The sequence below is a fragment of the Oratosquilla oratoria genome, unplaced genomic scaffold (assembly GCF_046742065.1).
Source record: "Oratosquilla oratoria isolate Oo_2021 unplaced genomic scaffold, ASM4674206v1 SCAFFOLD225, whole genome shotgun sequence".
Classification (NCBI taxonomy): Eukaryota; Metazoa; Arthropoda; class Malacostraca; order Stomatopoda; family Squillidae; genus Oratosquilla; species Oratosquilla oratoria.
The window spans coordinates 18,515-37,500 of record NW_027467577.1 but is presented as its reverse complement, the minus strand read 5'-3'; the positions used below and the strand labels follow the sequence as shown (position 1 = coordinate 37,500).

The 18,986-nt window shown below is 45.8% G+C and overlaps 1 protein-coding gene across 1 annotated transcript in view; it reads left to right on the top strand.

The window, feature by feature from the left end:
• Positions 1-9,776, top strand: part of LOC143022914 (glutamate receptor ionotropic, NMDA 3B-like) — a 135,578-nt gene extending 125,802 nt beyond the window's left edge. The window contains exon 4 of the mRNA XM_076181316.1: positions 9,475-9,776. Within this exon, the coding sequence (XP_076037431.1) occupies positions 9,475-9,679 (205 nt within the window). The 3' untranslated portion in view covers positions 9,680-9,776. The remainder of the gene's footprint in view (positions 1-9,474) is intronic.
• The last annotated feature ends 9,210 nt before the right edge of the window (positions 9,777-18,986 follow it).

The window sequence follows — 18,986 nt, the reverse complement described above, 5'->3', positions numbered from 1 at the left end:
TTTCCAAAGAGGCAGACTGTCCAATTCAATGCCAGTGTAGTGGCAAAAATATACCTCTCTATGACACCTGATAAATAATCCTTTATGGTTACAGTAATGTGGTTACACTGCATATATATATATATATATAAATATAAATATATATATATATAGTATATATATATATACATATATATATATATATATAATATATATATATATATATATATATATATATATATATGTTGAGACATTGTGACAAGTTGAAAAAGGTAGAAAAAGAGAGTCACGGGCCTCGTTCCGAGTTTATTCCTGACCGTTTCGCTTGAAGCTACAAGCGAAACCGGTCAAGAATAAACTCGGAACGAAACCCGTGACTCTCTTTTTCCACCTTTTTTCATACCACACACACACACACAGATATATATATATATATATATATATGTATATATATACATATGTATATATATATGTATATATATATATATATATACATATATATATATATATGTATATATATATATATATAATTCCACAAGTAACCGATTATGCCAGCGACCAAACACAAGTCTCCTAATCTCTCCCATTCACCAATCGTAAACCAACAACTCCTCCAATAACCAATCACATGTCCCAATTCTTCCCAGCAACCAATCACAAACCATCAACCCCTTCCCCAGTAACCAATCATACCCCATCAACCCCTTCCCCAGTAATCAATCATACCCCCAACAACCCCTCTCCAATGACCAATCACATGTGTCCAATCCTTCCCAGTAACCAATCACAAACCATCGACCCATTCCCCAGTAATCAATCATATCATACCAACCCCAACCCCAATAACCAATCACATAAGTCCAATCCTTCCCTGTAACCAATCACAATCCATCAACCCCTTCCACAGTGACCAATCAACCCGAGCCAATGAGTCTCTAAGTACGTCTCTCTTGGAGTCTCTTGAAGTCTCTTGGTCTCTGGAATGACCTCGAGGGCCACTGGGAGACTTCTTTGGCCCTCAACCTCCGTTCAGTCTTAGGGGGAAGCTTCTGCCTCAGGGTCTCTTTCCGTTGGTTCCAAGTACTTGAAGTCTTTCTGGAAAAAGAATAAGAACTCAAACTGTATGGATTAGATTGTAAAGATAATTAAGAGTAATTCCACTTTAGCCATGAACATCTATTGTCTTCAGGAAGATATACGTATATGTATATACAGTATATAGATACATACATATATATATATATATATATATATATATATATATATACATATATGTATGTATATGCATATACTAAATGGTTCCCAGTGAATAGATCAACATCTTTTCAACCACAATTCAATTTTGATTCCGTGCCATCACACTCGAGACTGAGAAGCTCGGTGGATGTACATAATTGAAATTGAAACGTGGTCGAGCCGAGGACTCGAACTCAGCTCGGACGTGACAAAGTGTCCTTAACTCTTGATAGCGTAATGAGTTTAGTCAAGGACACTTTGTCACGTCCGAGCTGAGTTCGAGTCCTCGGCTCGACCACGTTTCAATTGAGGAATAGACGACAAAGTGAGTGGCAGGGTGGTGAGATAAACACCGAGAATCGTTTAAGTTATATTAACTGACGTTTCGCTCTTAACAGAGCTTCTTCATGTTTGTACACTCTGAAGAAGCTTTGTTAAGAGCGAAACGTCAGTTAATAAAACTTCAACGATTCTCGTGTTTATCTCACCACCCTGCCACTCATATATATATATATATATATATATATATATATATATATATATATATATATATATATATATATATATATATATATATATATATATATATATATATATATATATATATATATATATTTATATTTAATATATATATATATATATATATAAAAATATACATACATATATATTCTTGAGTACCAAGGTTTCATTTTCATGAAGAACAAAGTGGATACGGGTCCTAAATAAATCAGTCTAGATGCCCCAAAGGACAAAACGGAAATTTTGACGATGAAGATGGTGTCTCTGCTCCTGTTGGTGGAAGGAGAGGTGAGGGAGGGAGAGAAGGTGAGAAACGGTGATGTGAAGAAGGGAGGGTAGGTGGTGGGGGTAGGGGGGGAAGGAGAAGAAAGGGAGGGTAAGGGAGGGTGAGGGAGGGTGAGGGAGGGTGAGAGAAAGTCCATCAACAAATAACATGAGGGACAAGTACCGGTCGAGCCTTAAGCCAACAGCACCAAAGACTTCCCCTCCTCCTCCTCCTCCTCCTTTTCCTCCTCTTCTTTCTCCTCCTCCGCCTTCTCTTCCCCCTCTTCCTTCTCTTTTTCTTTCCCCTGTTCCTTTTCCTTTTTCTTCTCTTCCTCTTCCTCCTTCTCTTCTTTTCCCTGTTCCTTTTCCTTCTCTTTCTTCTCTTCCTCCTTCTCCTACTTCTTGTACTCCTCCTCCTGTTTCCTCTTCCTTCTACTTTTCCTTCTTCTTCTCCCACTTTCTTCCTCCTCCTTCCTTTCTTCCTCCTCCTCCTTCTCTTCTTGCGACACCCCCTCAACCCACTTACACGTAAACTTTCCTTTCCCATGAATAAAATCGCCCCCGAAGTGGAACATCACGGGCGGAAATGGGTTAAAGAGGCGGAATGTGTAAGAGGATACGGCGAGACGTAATTAGACTAAGGAGTTTACGGTCAAGATAAGAACAGAATCGACCCTAAGTTCAGCATATGTGTGTGCGTATGTATGTCTGTGTGTGTGTGTGTGTGTGTGTGTGTGTGTGTGTGTGTGTGTGTGTGTGTGTGTGTGTGTGTGTGTGTGTATTCACTTGGTCTTTGGATCACGTGTTAGACTCGTGATCGACAGCTATTTCCCTCCTGGAAGAGAGAGTGTGTGTGTGTGTGTGTGTGTGTGTGTGTGTGTGTGTGTGTGTGTGTGTGTGTGTGTGTGTGTGTGTGTGTGTGTGTGTGTGTGTGTGTGTTTTATGTGCGTGCGATAGAGACTTTCGTTGACTTACATCTTCAAGCATACACACACACACACACACACACAAACACATATACACTCTCTCTCTCTCTCTATATATATATATATATATATATATATATATATATATATATATCACTCTCTCTCTATCTTTATGTCTCTCTATCTCTCTCCTCTCTCTCTCTCTCTCTCTCTATATATATATATATATATATATATATATATATATACTATACATTTATATATGTCTCTATCTCTCTATGTCTCTATCTCTTTGTGCCTCTATCTCTCTGTCTGTCTGTCTGTCTCTCTCTCTCTCTCTCTCTCTCTCTCTCTCTCTCTCTCTCTCTCTCTCTCTCTCTCTCTCTCTCTCTCTCTCTCTTTCTCTCTATATATCTCTCGATCTCTAACACAGTTGCTGCATACAATCACACTAGGGTTCTAATCCCACCGCAGTGTGTAATCCGATTCCACATGTAATCTCTAATAGAAACGAGGTTTTGTCATCTATACAAGGTCACACAAGAGTTGGGCAACACATATGCTGGAGACTATTTTCAGTGTTTCTACAGGGCTTGGCTGCGAGATCCCAAAGGCAATTATAACAAGATTATTGTTTTAGATTTTTTCTTTCCTTTAACTGTGAAGGTGGAATGTAGAGGGACTGGTGAGTACCCCATCTCCTCTTCCTCCTTCTCTTCCTCTTCTTCTGTCCCCTTCCTCCTCATCATCATCATCTTCTTCCTCTTCCTCCTCCTTCTCCTCCGCCCCTCCTCTTCCTCCTTCTCCTCTCCTTCCTCTTCCTCCTCCTCCTCCTTCTCCCCTCCTCTTCCTCCTCCTCCTCTTCCTCCTCCTCCTCTTCCTCTTCCTCCTCCTCCCCTCCCTCTTCCTCTTCCTCCTCCTCTTCCTCCTCCTCTTCCTCCTCCTCCTCCTTCTCCTCCTCCTCCTCTCCTCCTCCTACCTTTCATTTTCTTCCTTTCTCTTTCCAGTTCTTCTTCCTTCTTTTCTTCCTCTTCCTCTCTCTTCCCCATTCCCCCTACTCCTCTTCCTCTTCCTCCTCCTCTTCTTCCTCCTCCTCTTCTTCCTCCTCCTCTTCTTCCTCCTCCTCTTCTTCCTCCTCCTCTTCCTCCTCTCTCTACCCCCAACTTTTTATTCCATCCTTTTCCTTCTCTTCCTCCTCTTCATCTTCCTCCCTCTGCCCACTTCCTCCCATTCATCTTCTTCCTCTCTCCCTTCCTCCTCCTCTTTCTGCTCAGATTTCCTCTTCATTTTCTTCTCTTTCCTCTTCCTCTTTCTCCCTCTGTCCTCTTCATTCTTCTCTTTCTCCTTCTCTCTACCCCCTCCTTCTCTTCTTCATCCATCATTTTCCTCCTCCTACTCCCCTTTTTCACTTCCTCCACATCCACATCCTCATCCTCATCCTCGTCCTCATCCTCATCCTCATCCTCATCCTCATACTCGTCCTCATCCTCATCCTCATCCTCATCCTCATCCTCATCCTCGTCCTCATTCTCATCCTCGTCTTCATCCTCATTCTCATCCTCATCCTCATCCTTATCCTCATCCTCATTCTCATCCTCATTCTCGTCCTCATCCTCATCCTCATCCGCAGCCTCATCCTCATCCTCCTCATCTTCATCCTCATCCTCATCCTCATCCTCATCCTCAAGACACAGGTTCACCCACATTCAGCCAACAGCCCCCAGCCACCAAGCCCCCAGCCACCAAGCCCCCAGCCCCCAGCACCCAGCCGTCAGCCCCATTTCTCAGAACCAAGGGTTCATCTTTCAAAGTCTGACCATCCCCCCTTCCCCCCTTCCCCCTTCCCTCTCCGTCTCTCCTGGGTGACACCCCCCCTCACTTCCCCCCCCGTGTTCCTTTTCCACCACAAAAGGTCCCCACGTTCCTTCCCTTCCTCCCTCCCTCCCTCCCTCCCTCCCTCCCTCCCTCCCTCCTCCCTTTCTTCCCTTCCATTCCAGTAGACATTGCGCTTCCCCTCCCTCCCTCCTTCTCTTTCCCTCTCCCTCTTCCTCTACCTCCCTCCCTCCCTCTCTCTCCCTCTCCCTCTCCCTCTACCTCTACCTCCCTCCCTCCTTCTGTCTCTCCCTACTCTCTCTCCCTCTCCCTCGCTCCCTCTCTCTCCCTCTCCCTCCCTCCCTCCCTCTCCCTCTCCCTCTACCTCTACCTTCCTCCCTCCTTCTGTCTCTCCCTCCTCTCTCTCCATCCTTTCCCTCCCTCCTATTTCTCCCTCCCTCCCTCTCCCTTTCCCTCTCCCTTTCCCTCTCCCTCTACCTCCCTCCCTCTGTCTTTCCCTTCTTCCCTCCTTCCTTTCTTTTCCTCTTCCTCCCTACTCTCCCTCCCTCCTCTACCTCCTTCCTATCTCTCCCTCCTTCTCTCTCCTTTCCTCAATCCATCCCTGCCTCACACCGTCCCTCCCTCCCTCCCTCCCTCCCTCTCACTCCATATGGAATACTGACTGCACATGTTTTATGTAGTCAATATTCTAGAAGATTTCTTTGACACCCATACGGACCAGCGGCACGCATCATTCGTTTATGATTGGAAATTAATCTCCAATCAAAGAAGGAATGGTGGTCACTGAACTTCTACTATGCCCTCCGGTCTGGTACTATCCCTTCTTATACTATCTCCCTCCTCCTCCTCCTCCTCCTCTTCCTCCTCCTCCTCCTCCTCCTTCTCCTCCTCCTCCTCCTCCTCCTCCTCCTCCTCCTATGGATAGAAGCGCTGGTTATTCCCGACGAGATCCTAATCCCTCCCTCCCTCCCTACCTCCCTCCCTCCACTCCCTCCCTTCACTCCCTCGCTCCTCTTCCCTCCCTCCTTCCCTCCCTCTCTCCTCTCCTCTCCCTCACTCCTCTCCCTTTCTCCTCTCCCTCATTCCTCTCCTCTCCCTCCTCTCCCTTCCTCCTTTCCCTCCCTCTTCTCCCTCCCTCCTCTCCCTCCCTCTTCTCCCTCCCCTCCCTCCCTCCTCTTCCTCCCTCTTCTCCTCTCCCTCCCTCCCTCGCCTACACTAATTACAGACGCTCAGAAGTTGTTAGTTAAGATATTACACGGAAAGGAAGGAGGAGGAGGAGGAGGAGGAGAAGTAAGAGGAGGGATTAGCCGTGGAATTAAAAGAAGGAATTTGAGGAGAAACCGAAGAAGAATGGGTTGCAGAAAAAGGAAGTAGGAAGAAGAGGAGGAGGAGGAGGAGGAAGAAGAGGAGGAGGAGCAGAAGGTACTGAAAGGAGGAAATGGAGGAGAAAAAGAGAAGAATGAGCCTCGGGAAGATTAAGGAGGGGAAGAGGAGAAGAACGAGGAGAAGAAGGAGGAAGAGATTAAGAAGACATGAAAAGAGAAGGGTCATTTAAAGGGAGGAAAAGAAGAGGAGAGGAGGAGGAGGAGGAGGAAAAAGAAGAGAAGGCAGAGGAGGAGGAAGTGGAGGGTAAGAAGGAGGAGGAAGAGGAAGGGGAGGAAAAGAGAAGAGAAGGCAGAAGAGCAAGAGAAGGAGATTGAGGGTAAGGAGGAGGTTTAGAGTAAGGAGGAAGAGGGAAGGAGAAAGAGGTGGAAGAGGAGGAGGAGGGATAGGAGGTGGAAGAGGACGAGGAGGAGGAGGAGGGGTAGGAGGTGGAAGAGGAGGAGAAGGAGGAGGAAGAGGAGGAGGAGGAAGTGGAATAGAAGGAGGAGGAGGAGGATGAGAAGGTGTACAATATGGAAGAGGAGGAGGAGAAGGATAAGAGGTAGGAGGTGGAAGAGAAGCAGAAGGAGGAAATGGAATAGGAGGAGGAGGAGGAGGAGGAGGAGGAGAAGCAGGAGGAGGAGATGGAATAGGTAGGAGGAGGAGGAGGAGGAGGAGAATGAGGAGGTGTTCCATAAGGTTTATCTTGAGACACAGACTAAGCTCCCCTTCCCCTTTCCCGTCCCCCTTCCCCTTCCCCGTCCCCGTCCCCCTCACCCTCACCCTCACCCTCCTTCACACTCCCACTTGTCCTGATCGTCACCTTGGAAAGTCCGAGTGACTACGTCATATTACATCTTCAATATACACCTCCTCCTCTTCCTCCTCCTCCTCCTCCTCCTCCTCCTCCTCCTCCTCCTCCTCCTCCTCCTCCTCCTCCTCCTGTTTTCCCTACTCTTACTCCTCCTCATGTTTCCCCTCCTCCTCCTCCTCCTCCTCCTCCTCCTCCTCCTCCTCCTCCTCCTGTTTCCACTCCTCCTGTTTCTCCTTATCACACTCCTCCTTCTCCTCCTACTCTTCCTCTTGTTCCCCTCCTCCTCCTCCTCCTCCTCCTCCTCCTCCTATTCCTCTTCCTCCTACTCCTCCTCATACTCCTCTTCTTCCTCCTGTTCCCGTCCTCCTCCTACTCCTCCTCCTCTTGTTTCCCCTATTCCTACTCCTCCAATCCTCTTCTTCGTCCTATTCCTTTTCTTTCCCCTCCTCTCCTTGTCTTACTCCTCTTTCTTCTCCTTCTCCTATTCCTCCTCCTTCTCCCCTCCTCCTCCTCCTCCTCCTCCTCCTCGTCCTCCTCCTCCTACTTCTACTACTATTCATCTTCCTCCTCCTCCTCTTCTTCGTCCTCCTCATCCTCCCCTTCCTACTTCTACTACTATTCATCTTCCTTCTCCTCCTCTTCTTCGTACTCGTCTTCTTCCCATTCCCTCTTCTCCTCCTCCTCCTCTTCCTTCTCCTCCACCTCTTCCTACTCTTTTTCCTCTTTCTACTCCTGTTATTTTTCCTCCTATTCCTTCTCTTTTTCCTCCTCCTCCTTCTCTCCTTCTCCTCCTCCTCCTCCACCTCTTCCTACTCTTTTTCGTCCTTCTACTCCTATTATTTTCCTCCTCTTCCTTCTCTTTCTCCTCTCCTTTCTCCTCCTCCTCTCCTTCCTCCTCCTCCTCCTCCTCCTCCTCTCCTTCCTCCTCCTCTCCTTCCTCCTCCTCCTCCTCCTCTCCTTCCTCCTCCTCCTCCTCCTCTCCTTCCTCCTCCTCCTCCTCCTCCTCCTCTCCTTCCTCCTCCTCTCCTTCCTCCTCCTCTCCTTCCTCCTCCTCCTCTTCCTCCAGACCTCCCATCCGTGTTTTGTGTCTTCTCAAATTTGATCTCCAGGTCTCTGATGTCTCCCGTTTTCTCCAGACACTTTCCTCTCGTCTCTTCTCCAGTTCCAAGTCGGGAGACCCAATTAGAGAAATGCCCAAGAGCAGGAGGGACAAGAACACCAGTGTGAAGTTTCTGAGCCCCCTCCCCCCTCTCCCTCTTCCCCCTCCCTCCTTCCCCTCCCCCCATTCCCCTTTTTCCTCTCTTCATCCTCCCAGCTCCCTCTCCCCCTCCCCCTCCCTCCTTCCCCTCCCCCTCCCTCCTTCCTCTCCCCCCTCACTCTTTCCCCTCCCCCCTATTTCCCTTTTTCCTCTCTTCATCCTCCCAGCTCCCCTCCCCCTTCCTCCACCCCTCCTTATCCCCTCTCCCCCCTCTTCCCCCTCTCCCCTCTTTTTTCCTCTCTTACCCTCCCACCTGCTCCTTCCCCCTTTCCCCCCGTCGCTCTCTTCGTCCTCCCAGTTTCCCCCCTTCCCCTTTCCCCCTCTTCATTTCCCCCAGCTCGCCCTAGTTCCCCTCTCCCCCTTCCCCCCCTCTTCACCCTCCTAGCTCCCCTAATACCTTCCCCCCGCCTCCCCCCTCTTCTTCGCCTTCCACCTTTGCTGGCTCGTTTCCTCTCTCTGTCTCTCTCACTCTCTCTCTCTCTCTCTCTCTCTCTCTCTCTCTCTCTCTCTCTCTCTCTCTCTCTCTCTCTCTCTCTCTCTTTCTGTTTATCTCTCTCTCTCTCTCTCTCTGTTTTTTTCACTCTCTTTCTCTTTATCTCCTCTCTCTCTCTCTCTCTCTCTCTCTCTCTCTCTCTCTCTCTCTCTCTCTCTCTCTCTCTCTCTCTCTCTCTCTCTCTCTTTCTGTTTATCTCATTCTCTTTCTCTTTTCTCACTCTCTTTCTCTTTATCTCTCTCTCTCTCTCTCTCTCTCTCTCTCTCTCTCTCTCTCTCTCTCTCTCTCTCTCTCTCTCTCTCTCTCTCTCTCTTTCTAATTCTTTTTCTCTTTCTCTTTCTGAAGGAGAGGTGAGCCTGACAGAGAGTGACAAAGAGTCTTGTTTTTCTTAACCTGTCAGATATTCATAATCATTTTCATTTTCTGTACACCTCAGATAAGACAAGAGCATTTGTTCTGGATTATGCCCCCGGACAATTGTACTATCTGAAGGGTCACAGATAATCGAAATCAGTCAGAATAAAATATTTAAAGTCCTTACTTCTGCAAAGGTTTTTTTTTTTTTTTTTTTTTTTTTTTTTTTTACTTCGCAACTGCCCAATCCATGGACTAAAAGGTCCTTCGACAAGCACTTTATCTCTCTCTCCCTTTTTCTCAGCACCTGTCCGATTTTTTTTTTTTCAGCTGGACAACCCATAGACTAAACGGTCTTCCACCATACTGCTCCTCCCTATTCTACGTTTTATAAAACTTCCCTTCCCTTGATGCGCAACTTCTTTTGTTTCTTCAGCGCGGGGAAGCTGGACCTCCTTGTGGGGGACACGGCCGTCCTCGACTACATGAGGGCCAACGATCCCGGCTGTACCCTCAGGCCGGTGACGGACCACGTCGTTCAGGACACCTACTCAGGAGACCACATCGTCCAGGACACCTACGCCATCGCCATGGTCAAGGGTCTCCCGTTGAGGGTGAGTACGATGAAGGGGAGGAGCTAGTAGGTTCTCCCGAAAGAGGAAAGGGTAATAGCAAAGGTCTCCCGTTCAGGGTGAGTACGATGAAGAAGAGGAACTAATATAGGTTCTCCCAAAGGAAGAAAGGGTATGGTCAAAGGTTTCCCGAAGGAGGGTGAGTACGATGAAGGGAAGGAGTTAGTAGGTTCTTCCGAAGGAGGAAAGGGTATGAGCAAAGGTCTCCCGCTGAGGGTAAGTACGATGAAGGGAAGGAGCTAGTAGGTTCTCCTGAAGGAGGGTGAGTACGACGTAGGGGAAGAGTTAATAAGTTCTCCCAAAGGAGGAAAGGGTATGGCAAAGGTCTCCCGAAGGAAGGTGAGTACGATGAAGAGGAGGAGCTAATAGGTTCTCCCGAAGGGAAAGGACTGGGAGATATATGACAGGCTTGCGGAAGGTGACCTATGAGAAATAAAGGAATTAGGATTGGTTATGAATGAAAAAATGTGTGCATGTGTTTGTTGGGCTGAAGGTGATCTACAAGAAATAAAGGATTTAGGATCGCATATGAATAAAAAGATGTGTATGTGTTTGTTGGGCGGAAGAAGACCTATGAAAAGTAAATGACTTAAGTTTTAGTTATGACTGAAAAAGAAAAATAAATTACGTTTGTGGACGGAGGGAGACCTATGAAAAATAACCAACAAATAAAATACCTAGAATTTACTATGAAAAAAATGTGTATGTATTTGTTAGGGAACATATGGTAGTGTCTTGCACGAAGAAGGAAAGGGTTCTTCGGGAGGAGGGAGTGGGGAGAGCAAGCAACCATGTAAGATATAATGGTGATAGATGCGGAAGGCGACCTATGAAAAATAAGGCACTTAGGCATGGTTATGACAAAAATATTGTGTGTTTCAAGCCACTCTGTCTTGGAATTTAAAGGTTCTTGGTAGGCTTTCGGAACTCGTGAATATCATGATAACAGATGAGGACTACGGAAGAAAAATGAAGTACTTAGACGTGGCTATCAAAAAAAAAGTTGCTTATAGAAAAATTATACCATAATTTACGTGCAAAGAAGGCTATGAATAACAATAACACCGACATATACTAACTCGAACAGATGTGGAAGGTGACCTACGAAAAAAAATTCTTAAGTAATTTTTCTAATGCCAACACAGGTGACATGTTGAGTGGAAGACCCCAACTTTTAAGTGAACTCTGAAAGGTGCGGAAGGAGACCTACGAAAAAAAAGGTGAAAAAAAAACTTAGACACTCCTACGAGAAAAAAAATAACGTCTTGCATTTCGGAGGCATAAATCAAGAAGCTTTAAGTCGTAAGCACAACTTAGTTCGTATGAATACGAAAGCAGTTCCTTGAAGAAGAAGAACCGAGCAGTTTTCGGTAAAAGGGGAAATCAGCTTCGGCTAGAGGTTTCAAGTCTCCCATTTTTGGATGCTTTCAAGAACCTCCGAAGGCATCATCATCAGATTTTTTTTTTTTTTTTTTTAACTAGATTTTTTTCATATTTCTTTCTTATATTTTCCCAACATTTTCCTCTATATTTTTTCTAGCTTTTTCATAGTTATTCTCGTAAATTTGTCTTAACATTTTTCCATTTTTTTTTATATTTTTCTTAGAGCTGTTCATGTATTGTACATATATACATTACATATATATATGTGTGTGTGTGTGTGTGTGTGTGTGTGTGTGTGTGTGTGTGTGTGTGTGTGTGTGTGTGTGTGTGTGTGTGTGTGTGTGTGTGTGTGTTTGTGTGTCTTTGCGCGTTTCCGTGTATGTTTGTGTGCGTGTGTGTGTGTGTTTTACACGTCCAAACACACACATCTCTCATCAGACCAATTGCTTGGACATTGAACAAGTTCCCATAAAGATAGCACTTCAATTCGGAGACGCTCATTTCAAGTCTTTATTCAGGCTAAACCGGACGATTTAAATGCAACTCAGGGACCTTCAGGAAGGTCTCGACCCAACGGGAGCTCGTTCATCAGGGGGTCCGACCCCTTAGATGAATGGAATCGTCTGTTTTTGACCAGAAGAAAGACTCGAGTGTGCGTCACCGCATTGAAGAGGTTGAGAGCTTCACTGGCGAAGAATTTCGGGACAGAATGAAGTGATACGCGAAATCTCTTCGTGGCTTCATTATCACGGGGGAAGAAGAGGAATAGAAAGAGGACGAGGAAGAAGAGGAATAGAAGGAGGAAGAGGAGGAAGAGGAAGAGAAGGACGAGGAGGAAGAGGAAGATGAGGAGGAGGAGGAGGAAGAGGAAGAGGGGTTGAGGGAATAAGAAGAGGAAGAAGAAAGGGAGGAAAATGGGGGAAAGAGGACGAGGAAGAAGAGAAACTGAAGGAGGAAGAGGAGGAAAAGGAAGATAAGGAGGAGGAGGACGAGGAAGATAAGGAGGAGGAGGACGAGGAAGAGGAAGAGGGGTTGAGGGAATAGAAAGAGGAAGAAGAAAGGAAGGAAAATGGGGGAAAGAGGACGAGGAAGAAGAGGAAGAGAAGGAGGAAGAGGAGGAAGAGGAAGAGAAGGGCGAGAAGGAAGATGAGGATAAGGAGGAGGACGAGGAAGAGGAAGAGGAGTTGAGGGAATAAGAATAGGAAGAAGAAGGGGAGAAAAATGGGGAAAAGATGACGAGGAAGAAGAGGAATAGAAAGAGGAAGAGGAGGAAGAGGAAGAGAAGGAGGAGGAGAAAGAGGAAGAGGAGTTGAGGGAATAAAAAGAGGATGGGGAGGAAAACGGAGGAAAGAGGACGAGGAAGAAGAGCAAGAGAAGAAGAATGCGGAAGAGAAAGTGGATAAAGTGATGAACGAAGAGGAGAAATATGAGGATGAGGAGGATGAGGAGGAGAAAGAGTAGGAAGAGGAAGAGGAGGACGAAAGAAAAAAGAGGAGGAAGCAAAAAAAGAAGAGGAGGATAGTAGAAGAGAAGAGATGAAGGAAAAGAAGATTTGTCTTCGGTGGCACACAATCTCTGACGCAATCTTGAATTTTATTCTGGCTAAATCCAAAAATACTTCATTCAGATAAAAGGTTATTAGGCAGATATTATCAAAACTAGCTGTGGCTAGCAGCGTCCTAGAACCTAGTTAGCTAGGGCTGGATTCCCCCTTTCTAGAAAGCCTCCTTCTCTTCCTCCTCCTCCTCCTCCTCCTCCTCCTCCTCCTCCTCCTCCTCCTCCTTTTCCTTCCCCCAACACATAATTCTATAAAAGCATAAGTACGTTAGAATAAAGATACCACAAGAGACCATAAGGCCTACACTAGGCAGTTCGATGTCCATTACAATATAACCTCATACAATTAACATGAACTAAGCGAAAATATAGAATACAAGATAACAGGCAACAGTACCGCGAGATAACCCACACGGTTAGAAGCGCTGGTTAATACAGCCTAACAACAACAACAACAACAACAACAACAACAGCAACAACAACAACAACAACAACAACAAAAAACAACAACAACAACAACAACAACAACAACAACAACAATAACAACGACTACAACAACAACAACAACAACAACTACAACAACAACAGCAGCAAGTACACTTCAGCTTATGTTCCAATATGTATTCAGCTCCGGTTTTCTCTGTATTTACATATGAATACACTCGACCTTGCTTACTTCCCACCCCTAACCCTCTTCCTCCCCCTAACCCCCTAACCCCCCACCTCCCCCGCCTCCAAAGACTTCCTCCCCCCCCTCCCCTTAGCCCACTAAAGACACCCCTCCTGAGGATTTACAATGCATGGACATGTACACATACACATACACATACGCATACATACACATACACACACATACATACACAGACGTACACACACACACACACACACACACACACACACACACACACACACACACACACACACACACACACACACACACACGTACACTGACACACAAACACACACACACACATGCACACATACATAGACATACACACACACACACGCACACACACACACACGAACACACACGAACACACACACGTACACACAAACATACACAGACGTATACACACACATACATACACATACACACACATACATACACATACACAAACATACACACATACGTACACACACATACACACACATACACACACATACCCATTTCTCCCTTCTTCCTCATCTTCTTCCTCCTCTTCGTCCTCCTCTTCGTCCTCCTCTTCGTCCTCCTCTTTCTTCCCTTTCCTCCACTTTTCCCTTTTCCTTCTTCCCTTCCTCTTCTTCCTGTCCCTCTTCTCCCTCCTCTCTCTCTTCTCCCTCTTCCCCCTCCTCCTCCTGAGGGGGGAGGGGGAGGGGGAGAGCACTTGTAACTTGTCCATTCGCCGCAGTCCTCGCCTCTTCCTCCTCTTCCTCCTCTTCCTCCTCCTTCTCCTCTTCCTCCTCTTCCTCTTCCTCCTCCTCTTCCTCCTCCTCTTCCTCCTTCCTCCTCCTCTTCCTCCTCTTCCTCATTCTCCTCTTCCTCCTCCTCCTCTTCCTCCTCCTTCCTCTTCCTCCTCTTCCTCCTCCTCCTCCTTCTCTTCGTCTCCAACATTACTTCACAAGAGCTCATCTTTACTTGCAGGATTTGCTCGAGCAATTTGACGAGAACGGTGGTAAAGTGGTGTAAGTGATGTAAATGGTGGTGATAGTGGTGTAAGAGGTGGTGATGATAATGGTGGAAGGCGTGGTGGTGGTGGTGGTGGTGGTGGTGGTGGTGGTGGTGGTGGTGGTGGTGGTGGTGGTGGTGGTGGTGGTGGTGGTGGTGGTGGTGGTTGAAGGGATGGTAGTGGTGTAAGTAGTCGTGATAGTGGTGTTGGTGATAGTGGTGATGATAGTGGTGGTGATGGTGGTGTAAGTAATGGAATGATGGTGTTGATGGTGGTAGTGGTTGTGGTGATGGTGGTGGTGGTGATAGTGGTGGTGGTGATGGTGGTGGTGATGGTGGTGGTGATGGTGTAAATGGTGGTGATACAAATTGTGGTGGAGGCATGTGTGCGCGTGAGTGCAAGATCATGAATGCTCCACACACACACACACACACACACACACACACACACACACACACACACACACACACATACACACACACACACTCAACTTTTTTCTTTTAGAAATTCAAAAGATTTCTAATTTTCCCTGCTATTGACGCATCCGGCTTATTTCTCACTCATAGAAAACGGATAGAGCGTATCTATTTACCTCTCACACAGAAAACGGACAAGGGGGGCGTAATTATTTCTCTCGTTAACTCCATATAGAAAACGCACTGGGGCGTATAGATTCTTTACAGAAAACGGGGTCATAGAAAACGAAGAGGGGTTGTATTAACTCCACAAAAAGTGTTTGATGGTACTTTCTAAGCATAGAAAACGAGCACTTGAACTCTTTATATAAAACGATAAGAGACCCACTCGTTTTTCATCGAAAACGAGTCGAAGCCTTTTTGGTGTGCATAGAAAACGGGTAGAGGTGTATTCACTGCACATAGAAAATGGATAGGGAGGTGCTTATCCGTTATAGAAAATGGGGACGGGTGAGGATGGTAGAAGGGTCACAGGACACGATTGTTGAAAATATTGACACACACACTCGCACACACACACACACACACACACACACACACACACACACACACACACACACACACACACACACACACACACACACACACATACACACACTATCACGCACAGAAAGACATGTACGCACATATAAACATACACGCATATAGAGATGCACACACATACACGCACATGAACGTAAATGTATATACATTCACAGACACAGGCATACTCGTAAATGCATTTATACACACACACACATACACACATACATAAACGTGGATGCACACACACACACGACTCGTGGCGCAGTGGTAGAGTTACGGGTTGCCATTACGGAGGTCCGGATTTGAATCCCGTCCAGGGATGAAATAATTTCAGTATTGCTGCGCTGCGAGTCGTTACTCCAACTCACGTGGGCGGGGAGTTGGGTGTGTGTGTGTGCGTGTAAGGTCACAGCATTACCCATAGATCGGTCATATATGAGTTCTGAGCTCTCTTCCGGGAGGGAAATAGCTGCCGAGCACGAGTACATCACGTGACCCAAGACCAAGGTGAATACATATACACAGCTAACGTGTTGACGGGATTTGAAGATATGAGAGTTGGAGATGTTCCTAAGCGACGTCCCTCTATGAGGGTCACTGAAGACATGTACCTATGGTTGGTTGCTTTCACAGTAAACTTAGTAAGCCCAATTCTACTTCTCCAACTCCTCCTCCCCTCCTCCTTCCCTCCTCCTCACCTCCTCCTCCCCTCCTCCTCCCCTCTTCCTTCCCTCCTCCTCCCCTCCTCCTTCACCTACCCTTTCGTATCTTCCTCCTCTTCCCCCTCCTCTTCGCTTTATCTTTCTCCCCCTTCCTCTTCCTCCTCCTTTTTTCTTCTCCTCTCCTCCATCTATATTTTTTCTTCTTCATCTTTCTCCTTCTTCTTTTTCTTCTTCTTTCCTTCGTTTTCTTCTTCTTCTTTATATTTTTCTTATTATTATTATAATTATTTTTCTTCTTCGCGTTCTTTTTCTTTTTTTCGCGTTCTTCTTCTTCTTCTTCTTCTTCTTCGTGTCCTTCTTCGTGCTCTTCTTTGCCTTCTTCTTTACGTTCTTCTTCGTCCTTCTTCTTCTTCTTCTTCTTCTTCTTCTTCTTCTTCGCGTTCTTCTTCGCGATCTTCTTCGCGTTCTTCTTTACGTTCTTCTTCATCCTTCTTCTTCTTCTTCTTCTTCTTCTTCTTCTTCTTCTTCTTCTTCTTCTTCTTCTTCTCCTTCTTCTCCTTCTTCTTCTTCTTCTTCTTCTTCTCCTTCTTCTCCTTCTTCTTCTTCTTCTTCTTCTTCTTCTTCTTCTTCTTCTTCTTCTTCTCCTTCTTCTTCTTCTCCTTCTTCTTCTTCTTCTTCCTCTTCTTCGCGTTCTTCTTCTTCTTCTTCCTCTTCCTCGCGTTCTTCTTCTTCTTCTTCCTCTTCTTCGCGTTCTTTTTCTTCTTCGCGCTCTTCTTTTTATTCGCGTCCTTCTTCGCGTTCTTCTTCGCGTTCTTCTTCGCATTCTTCTTCGTCCTTCTATGCGTTCTTCTTCGCGTTCTTCTTCGCATTCTTCTTCGTCCTACTTCTTCTTTTTTCTTCTTTTTTCTCCTTTATCTTCTCTTCTTCTTCTTCCTCTTCTTCTTCTTCTTCTTCTTCCTCCTCTTCTTCTTTTACTGTATTTTTCTCTTCTTTGGTTTCTCTGTCCTTTGATTCATTTTCCTCTTCTTTTTCTTTTTTCATTTTTCATCTCTTCCCCTCCTTTATCCTCTATCTTTCGTCATTATATTTTTCTTACTTTTCCTTTTCTTGTTTTTTTTAGATTTTTATTCAAGTGACCATTGTTCTTCCTCTTCTTCATTTTCTTTTTAATTCTTCTTTTTCCTTCTTGATTTTTTTTTTTTAATCCCACTTTTTTTCTTCTTTTTCTGTAATTTTTAGTAGAATTTTTTACAGACCCACTTTCCTTCCCACTCCCAATCTTCTCCCCCTCTCCCTTCCCCTCCTCCCCCTCCTCCTCCCCCTTTCCCTCCCCTTCCCCATCCCCTCTCCCATCCCCTCCTCCTTCCCCTCCCCCTCCCCTCCCCCTTTCTCCATCCCCCTCTCCCATCCCCTCTCCTTCCCCCTCTCACTTCCCCTCTTCACCTCCTTCCCCTCCTCCCCTCCCCCTCCCCTTCTCCCCCTTCCCCATCCCCTCTCCCTTCCCCTCCTCCCCTCCCCTCCCCCTTTCCCTCCCTCCACCTTTCTTCACCCCCTCTCCCCTATCCCCCTCTCCCAATCCCCCTATCCCTCATCCCTAACTCCCCCTACCCTTTCCCCATCCCTTTTTCCCCTCCCCTTCCCCCTACCCCATCCCCCTTTCCCTTCTCTTCCTCTCCTCCTCCTTTCCTCCTCTTCCCTTCCCCTCTCTCCTTTCCTCAATATTAGAAGAACATGAAAATTTATGGAAAGAGGATTCTATATTATGTGGACGATTGCTATAGAAAACAGAGGATGGTTAGAGACGTTTTTGAAAGGCTCAACAGAAAACGGGAATTAATGGCGTTTTGCCTTTTTACTTCTTCTATCTTGAGAAGATACACACACACAAACACACACACACACACACACACACAAACACACACACACACACACACACACACACACACACACACACACACACACATACACACACACACACACATTTTTACATGATTTTTCGTTTGTTTTGCTTCCCTTCCTTCGTTACATAGAAAACGGAATGCAGTAGACATGATAAACAACAAAAATTGTTTACTGTAATGAAAATCGTACAAGAAGAATCGCAACAGAAAATGGGTGCAAGTTATAGATGTAGTAAAAATGCAGAGGGGCAGATCTAATGGCATTGGTCAATAGAAAACGGATAGAGAGACTGAAAGGGCGTCATAGAAAATGGAATGTGGGGAAAGAAATAAAGAAAATGAGAAGTTGGAAGGAGGTGAGGGGAACTGAAAAAGGGAAACACTTTTCTTCTTCTTCTTCTTCTTTTTCTTCTTCTTCTTCTTCTTCTTCTTCTTCTTCTTCTTCTTCTTCTTCTTCTTCTTCTTCTTCTTCTTCTTCTTCTTCTTCTTCTTCTTCTTCTTTTCTTCTTCTTCTTCTTCTTCTTCTTCTTCTCCTTCTTCTTCTTCTTCTTCTTCTTCTTCTTCTTCTTCTTCTTCTTCTTCTTCTTCTTCTTCTTCTCCTTTTTCTCCACATAATAAATATATCGACAACAATAAAAGATAAAAATTTATCTTCATCATCAGCATTCTCTTCTTCCTCATCCTTAGCATCATAATCCTCTTCCTCCTCCTCCTCCTCCTTAGCATCATAATCCTCTTCCTCCTCCTCCTCCTCCTTCTCCTCCTCCTCCTCTTCCTTCTCCTCCTCTTCCTTCTCCTCCTCTTCCTTCTCCTCTTCCTCCTCCTTCTCCTCCTACTCCTTCTCCTCCCCATCCTCTTCTCCTCCTCGTCTTCCCCCACCTTTTCCTCCTACTTACCATCATTATCCTCTTCCTCTTCCTCTTACTCTTCATCATCTACATCATCATTCTCTTCTTCCTCATTCTCATTCTCCTCCTGCTCACCATCATCATCCTCTTCTTCCTCTTCCTCCTCCTCTACCTCCTACTTATCATCATCGTCATCATCATCATCTTCTTCCTCCTCCTCCTCCTCCTCCTCCTACTCCTCATCATCTACATCATCATCCTCTTCTTCCTCATTCTCCTTCTAATCATCCTCATCCTCATCCTCCTCCTACTCCT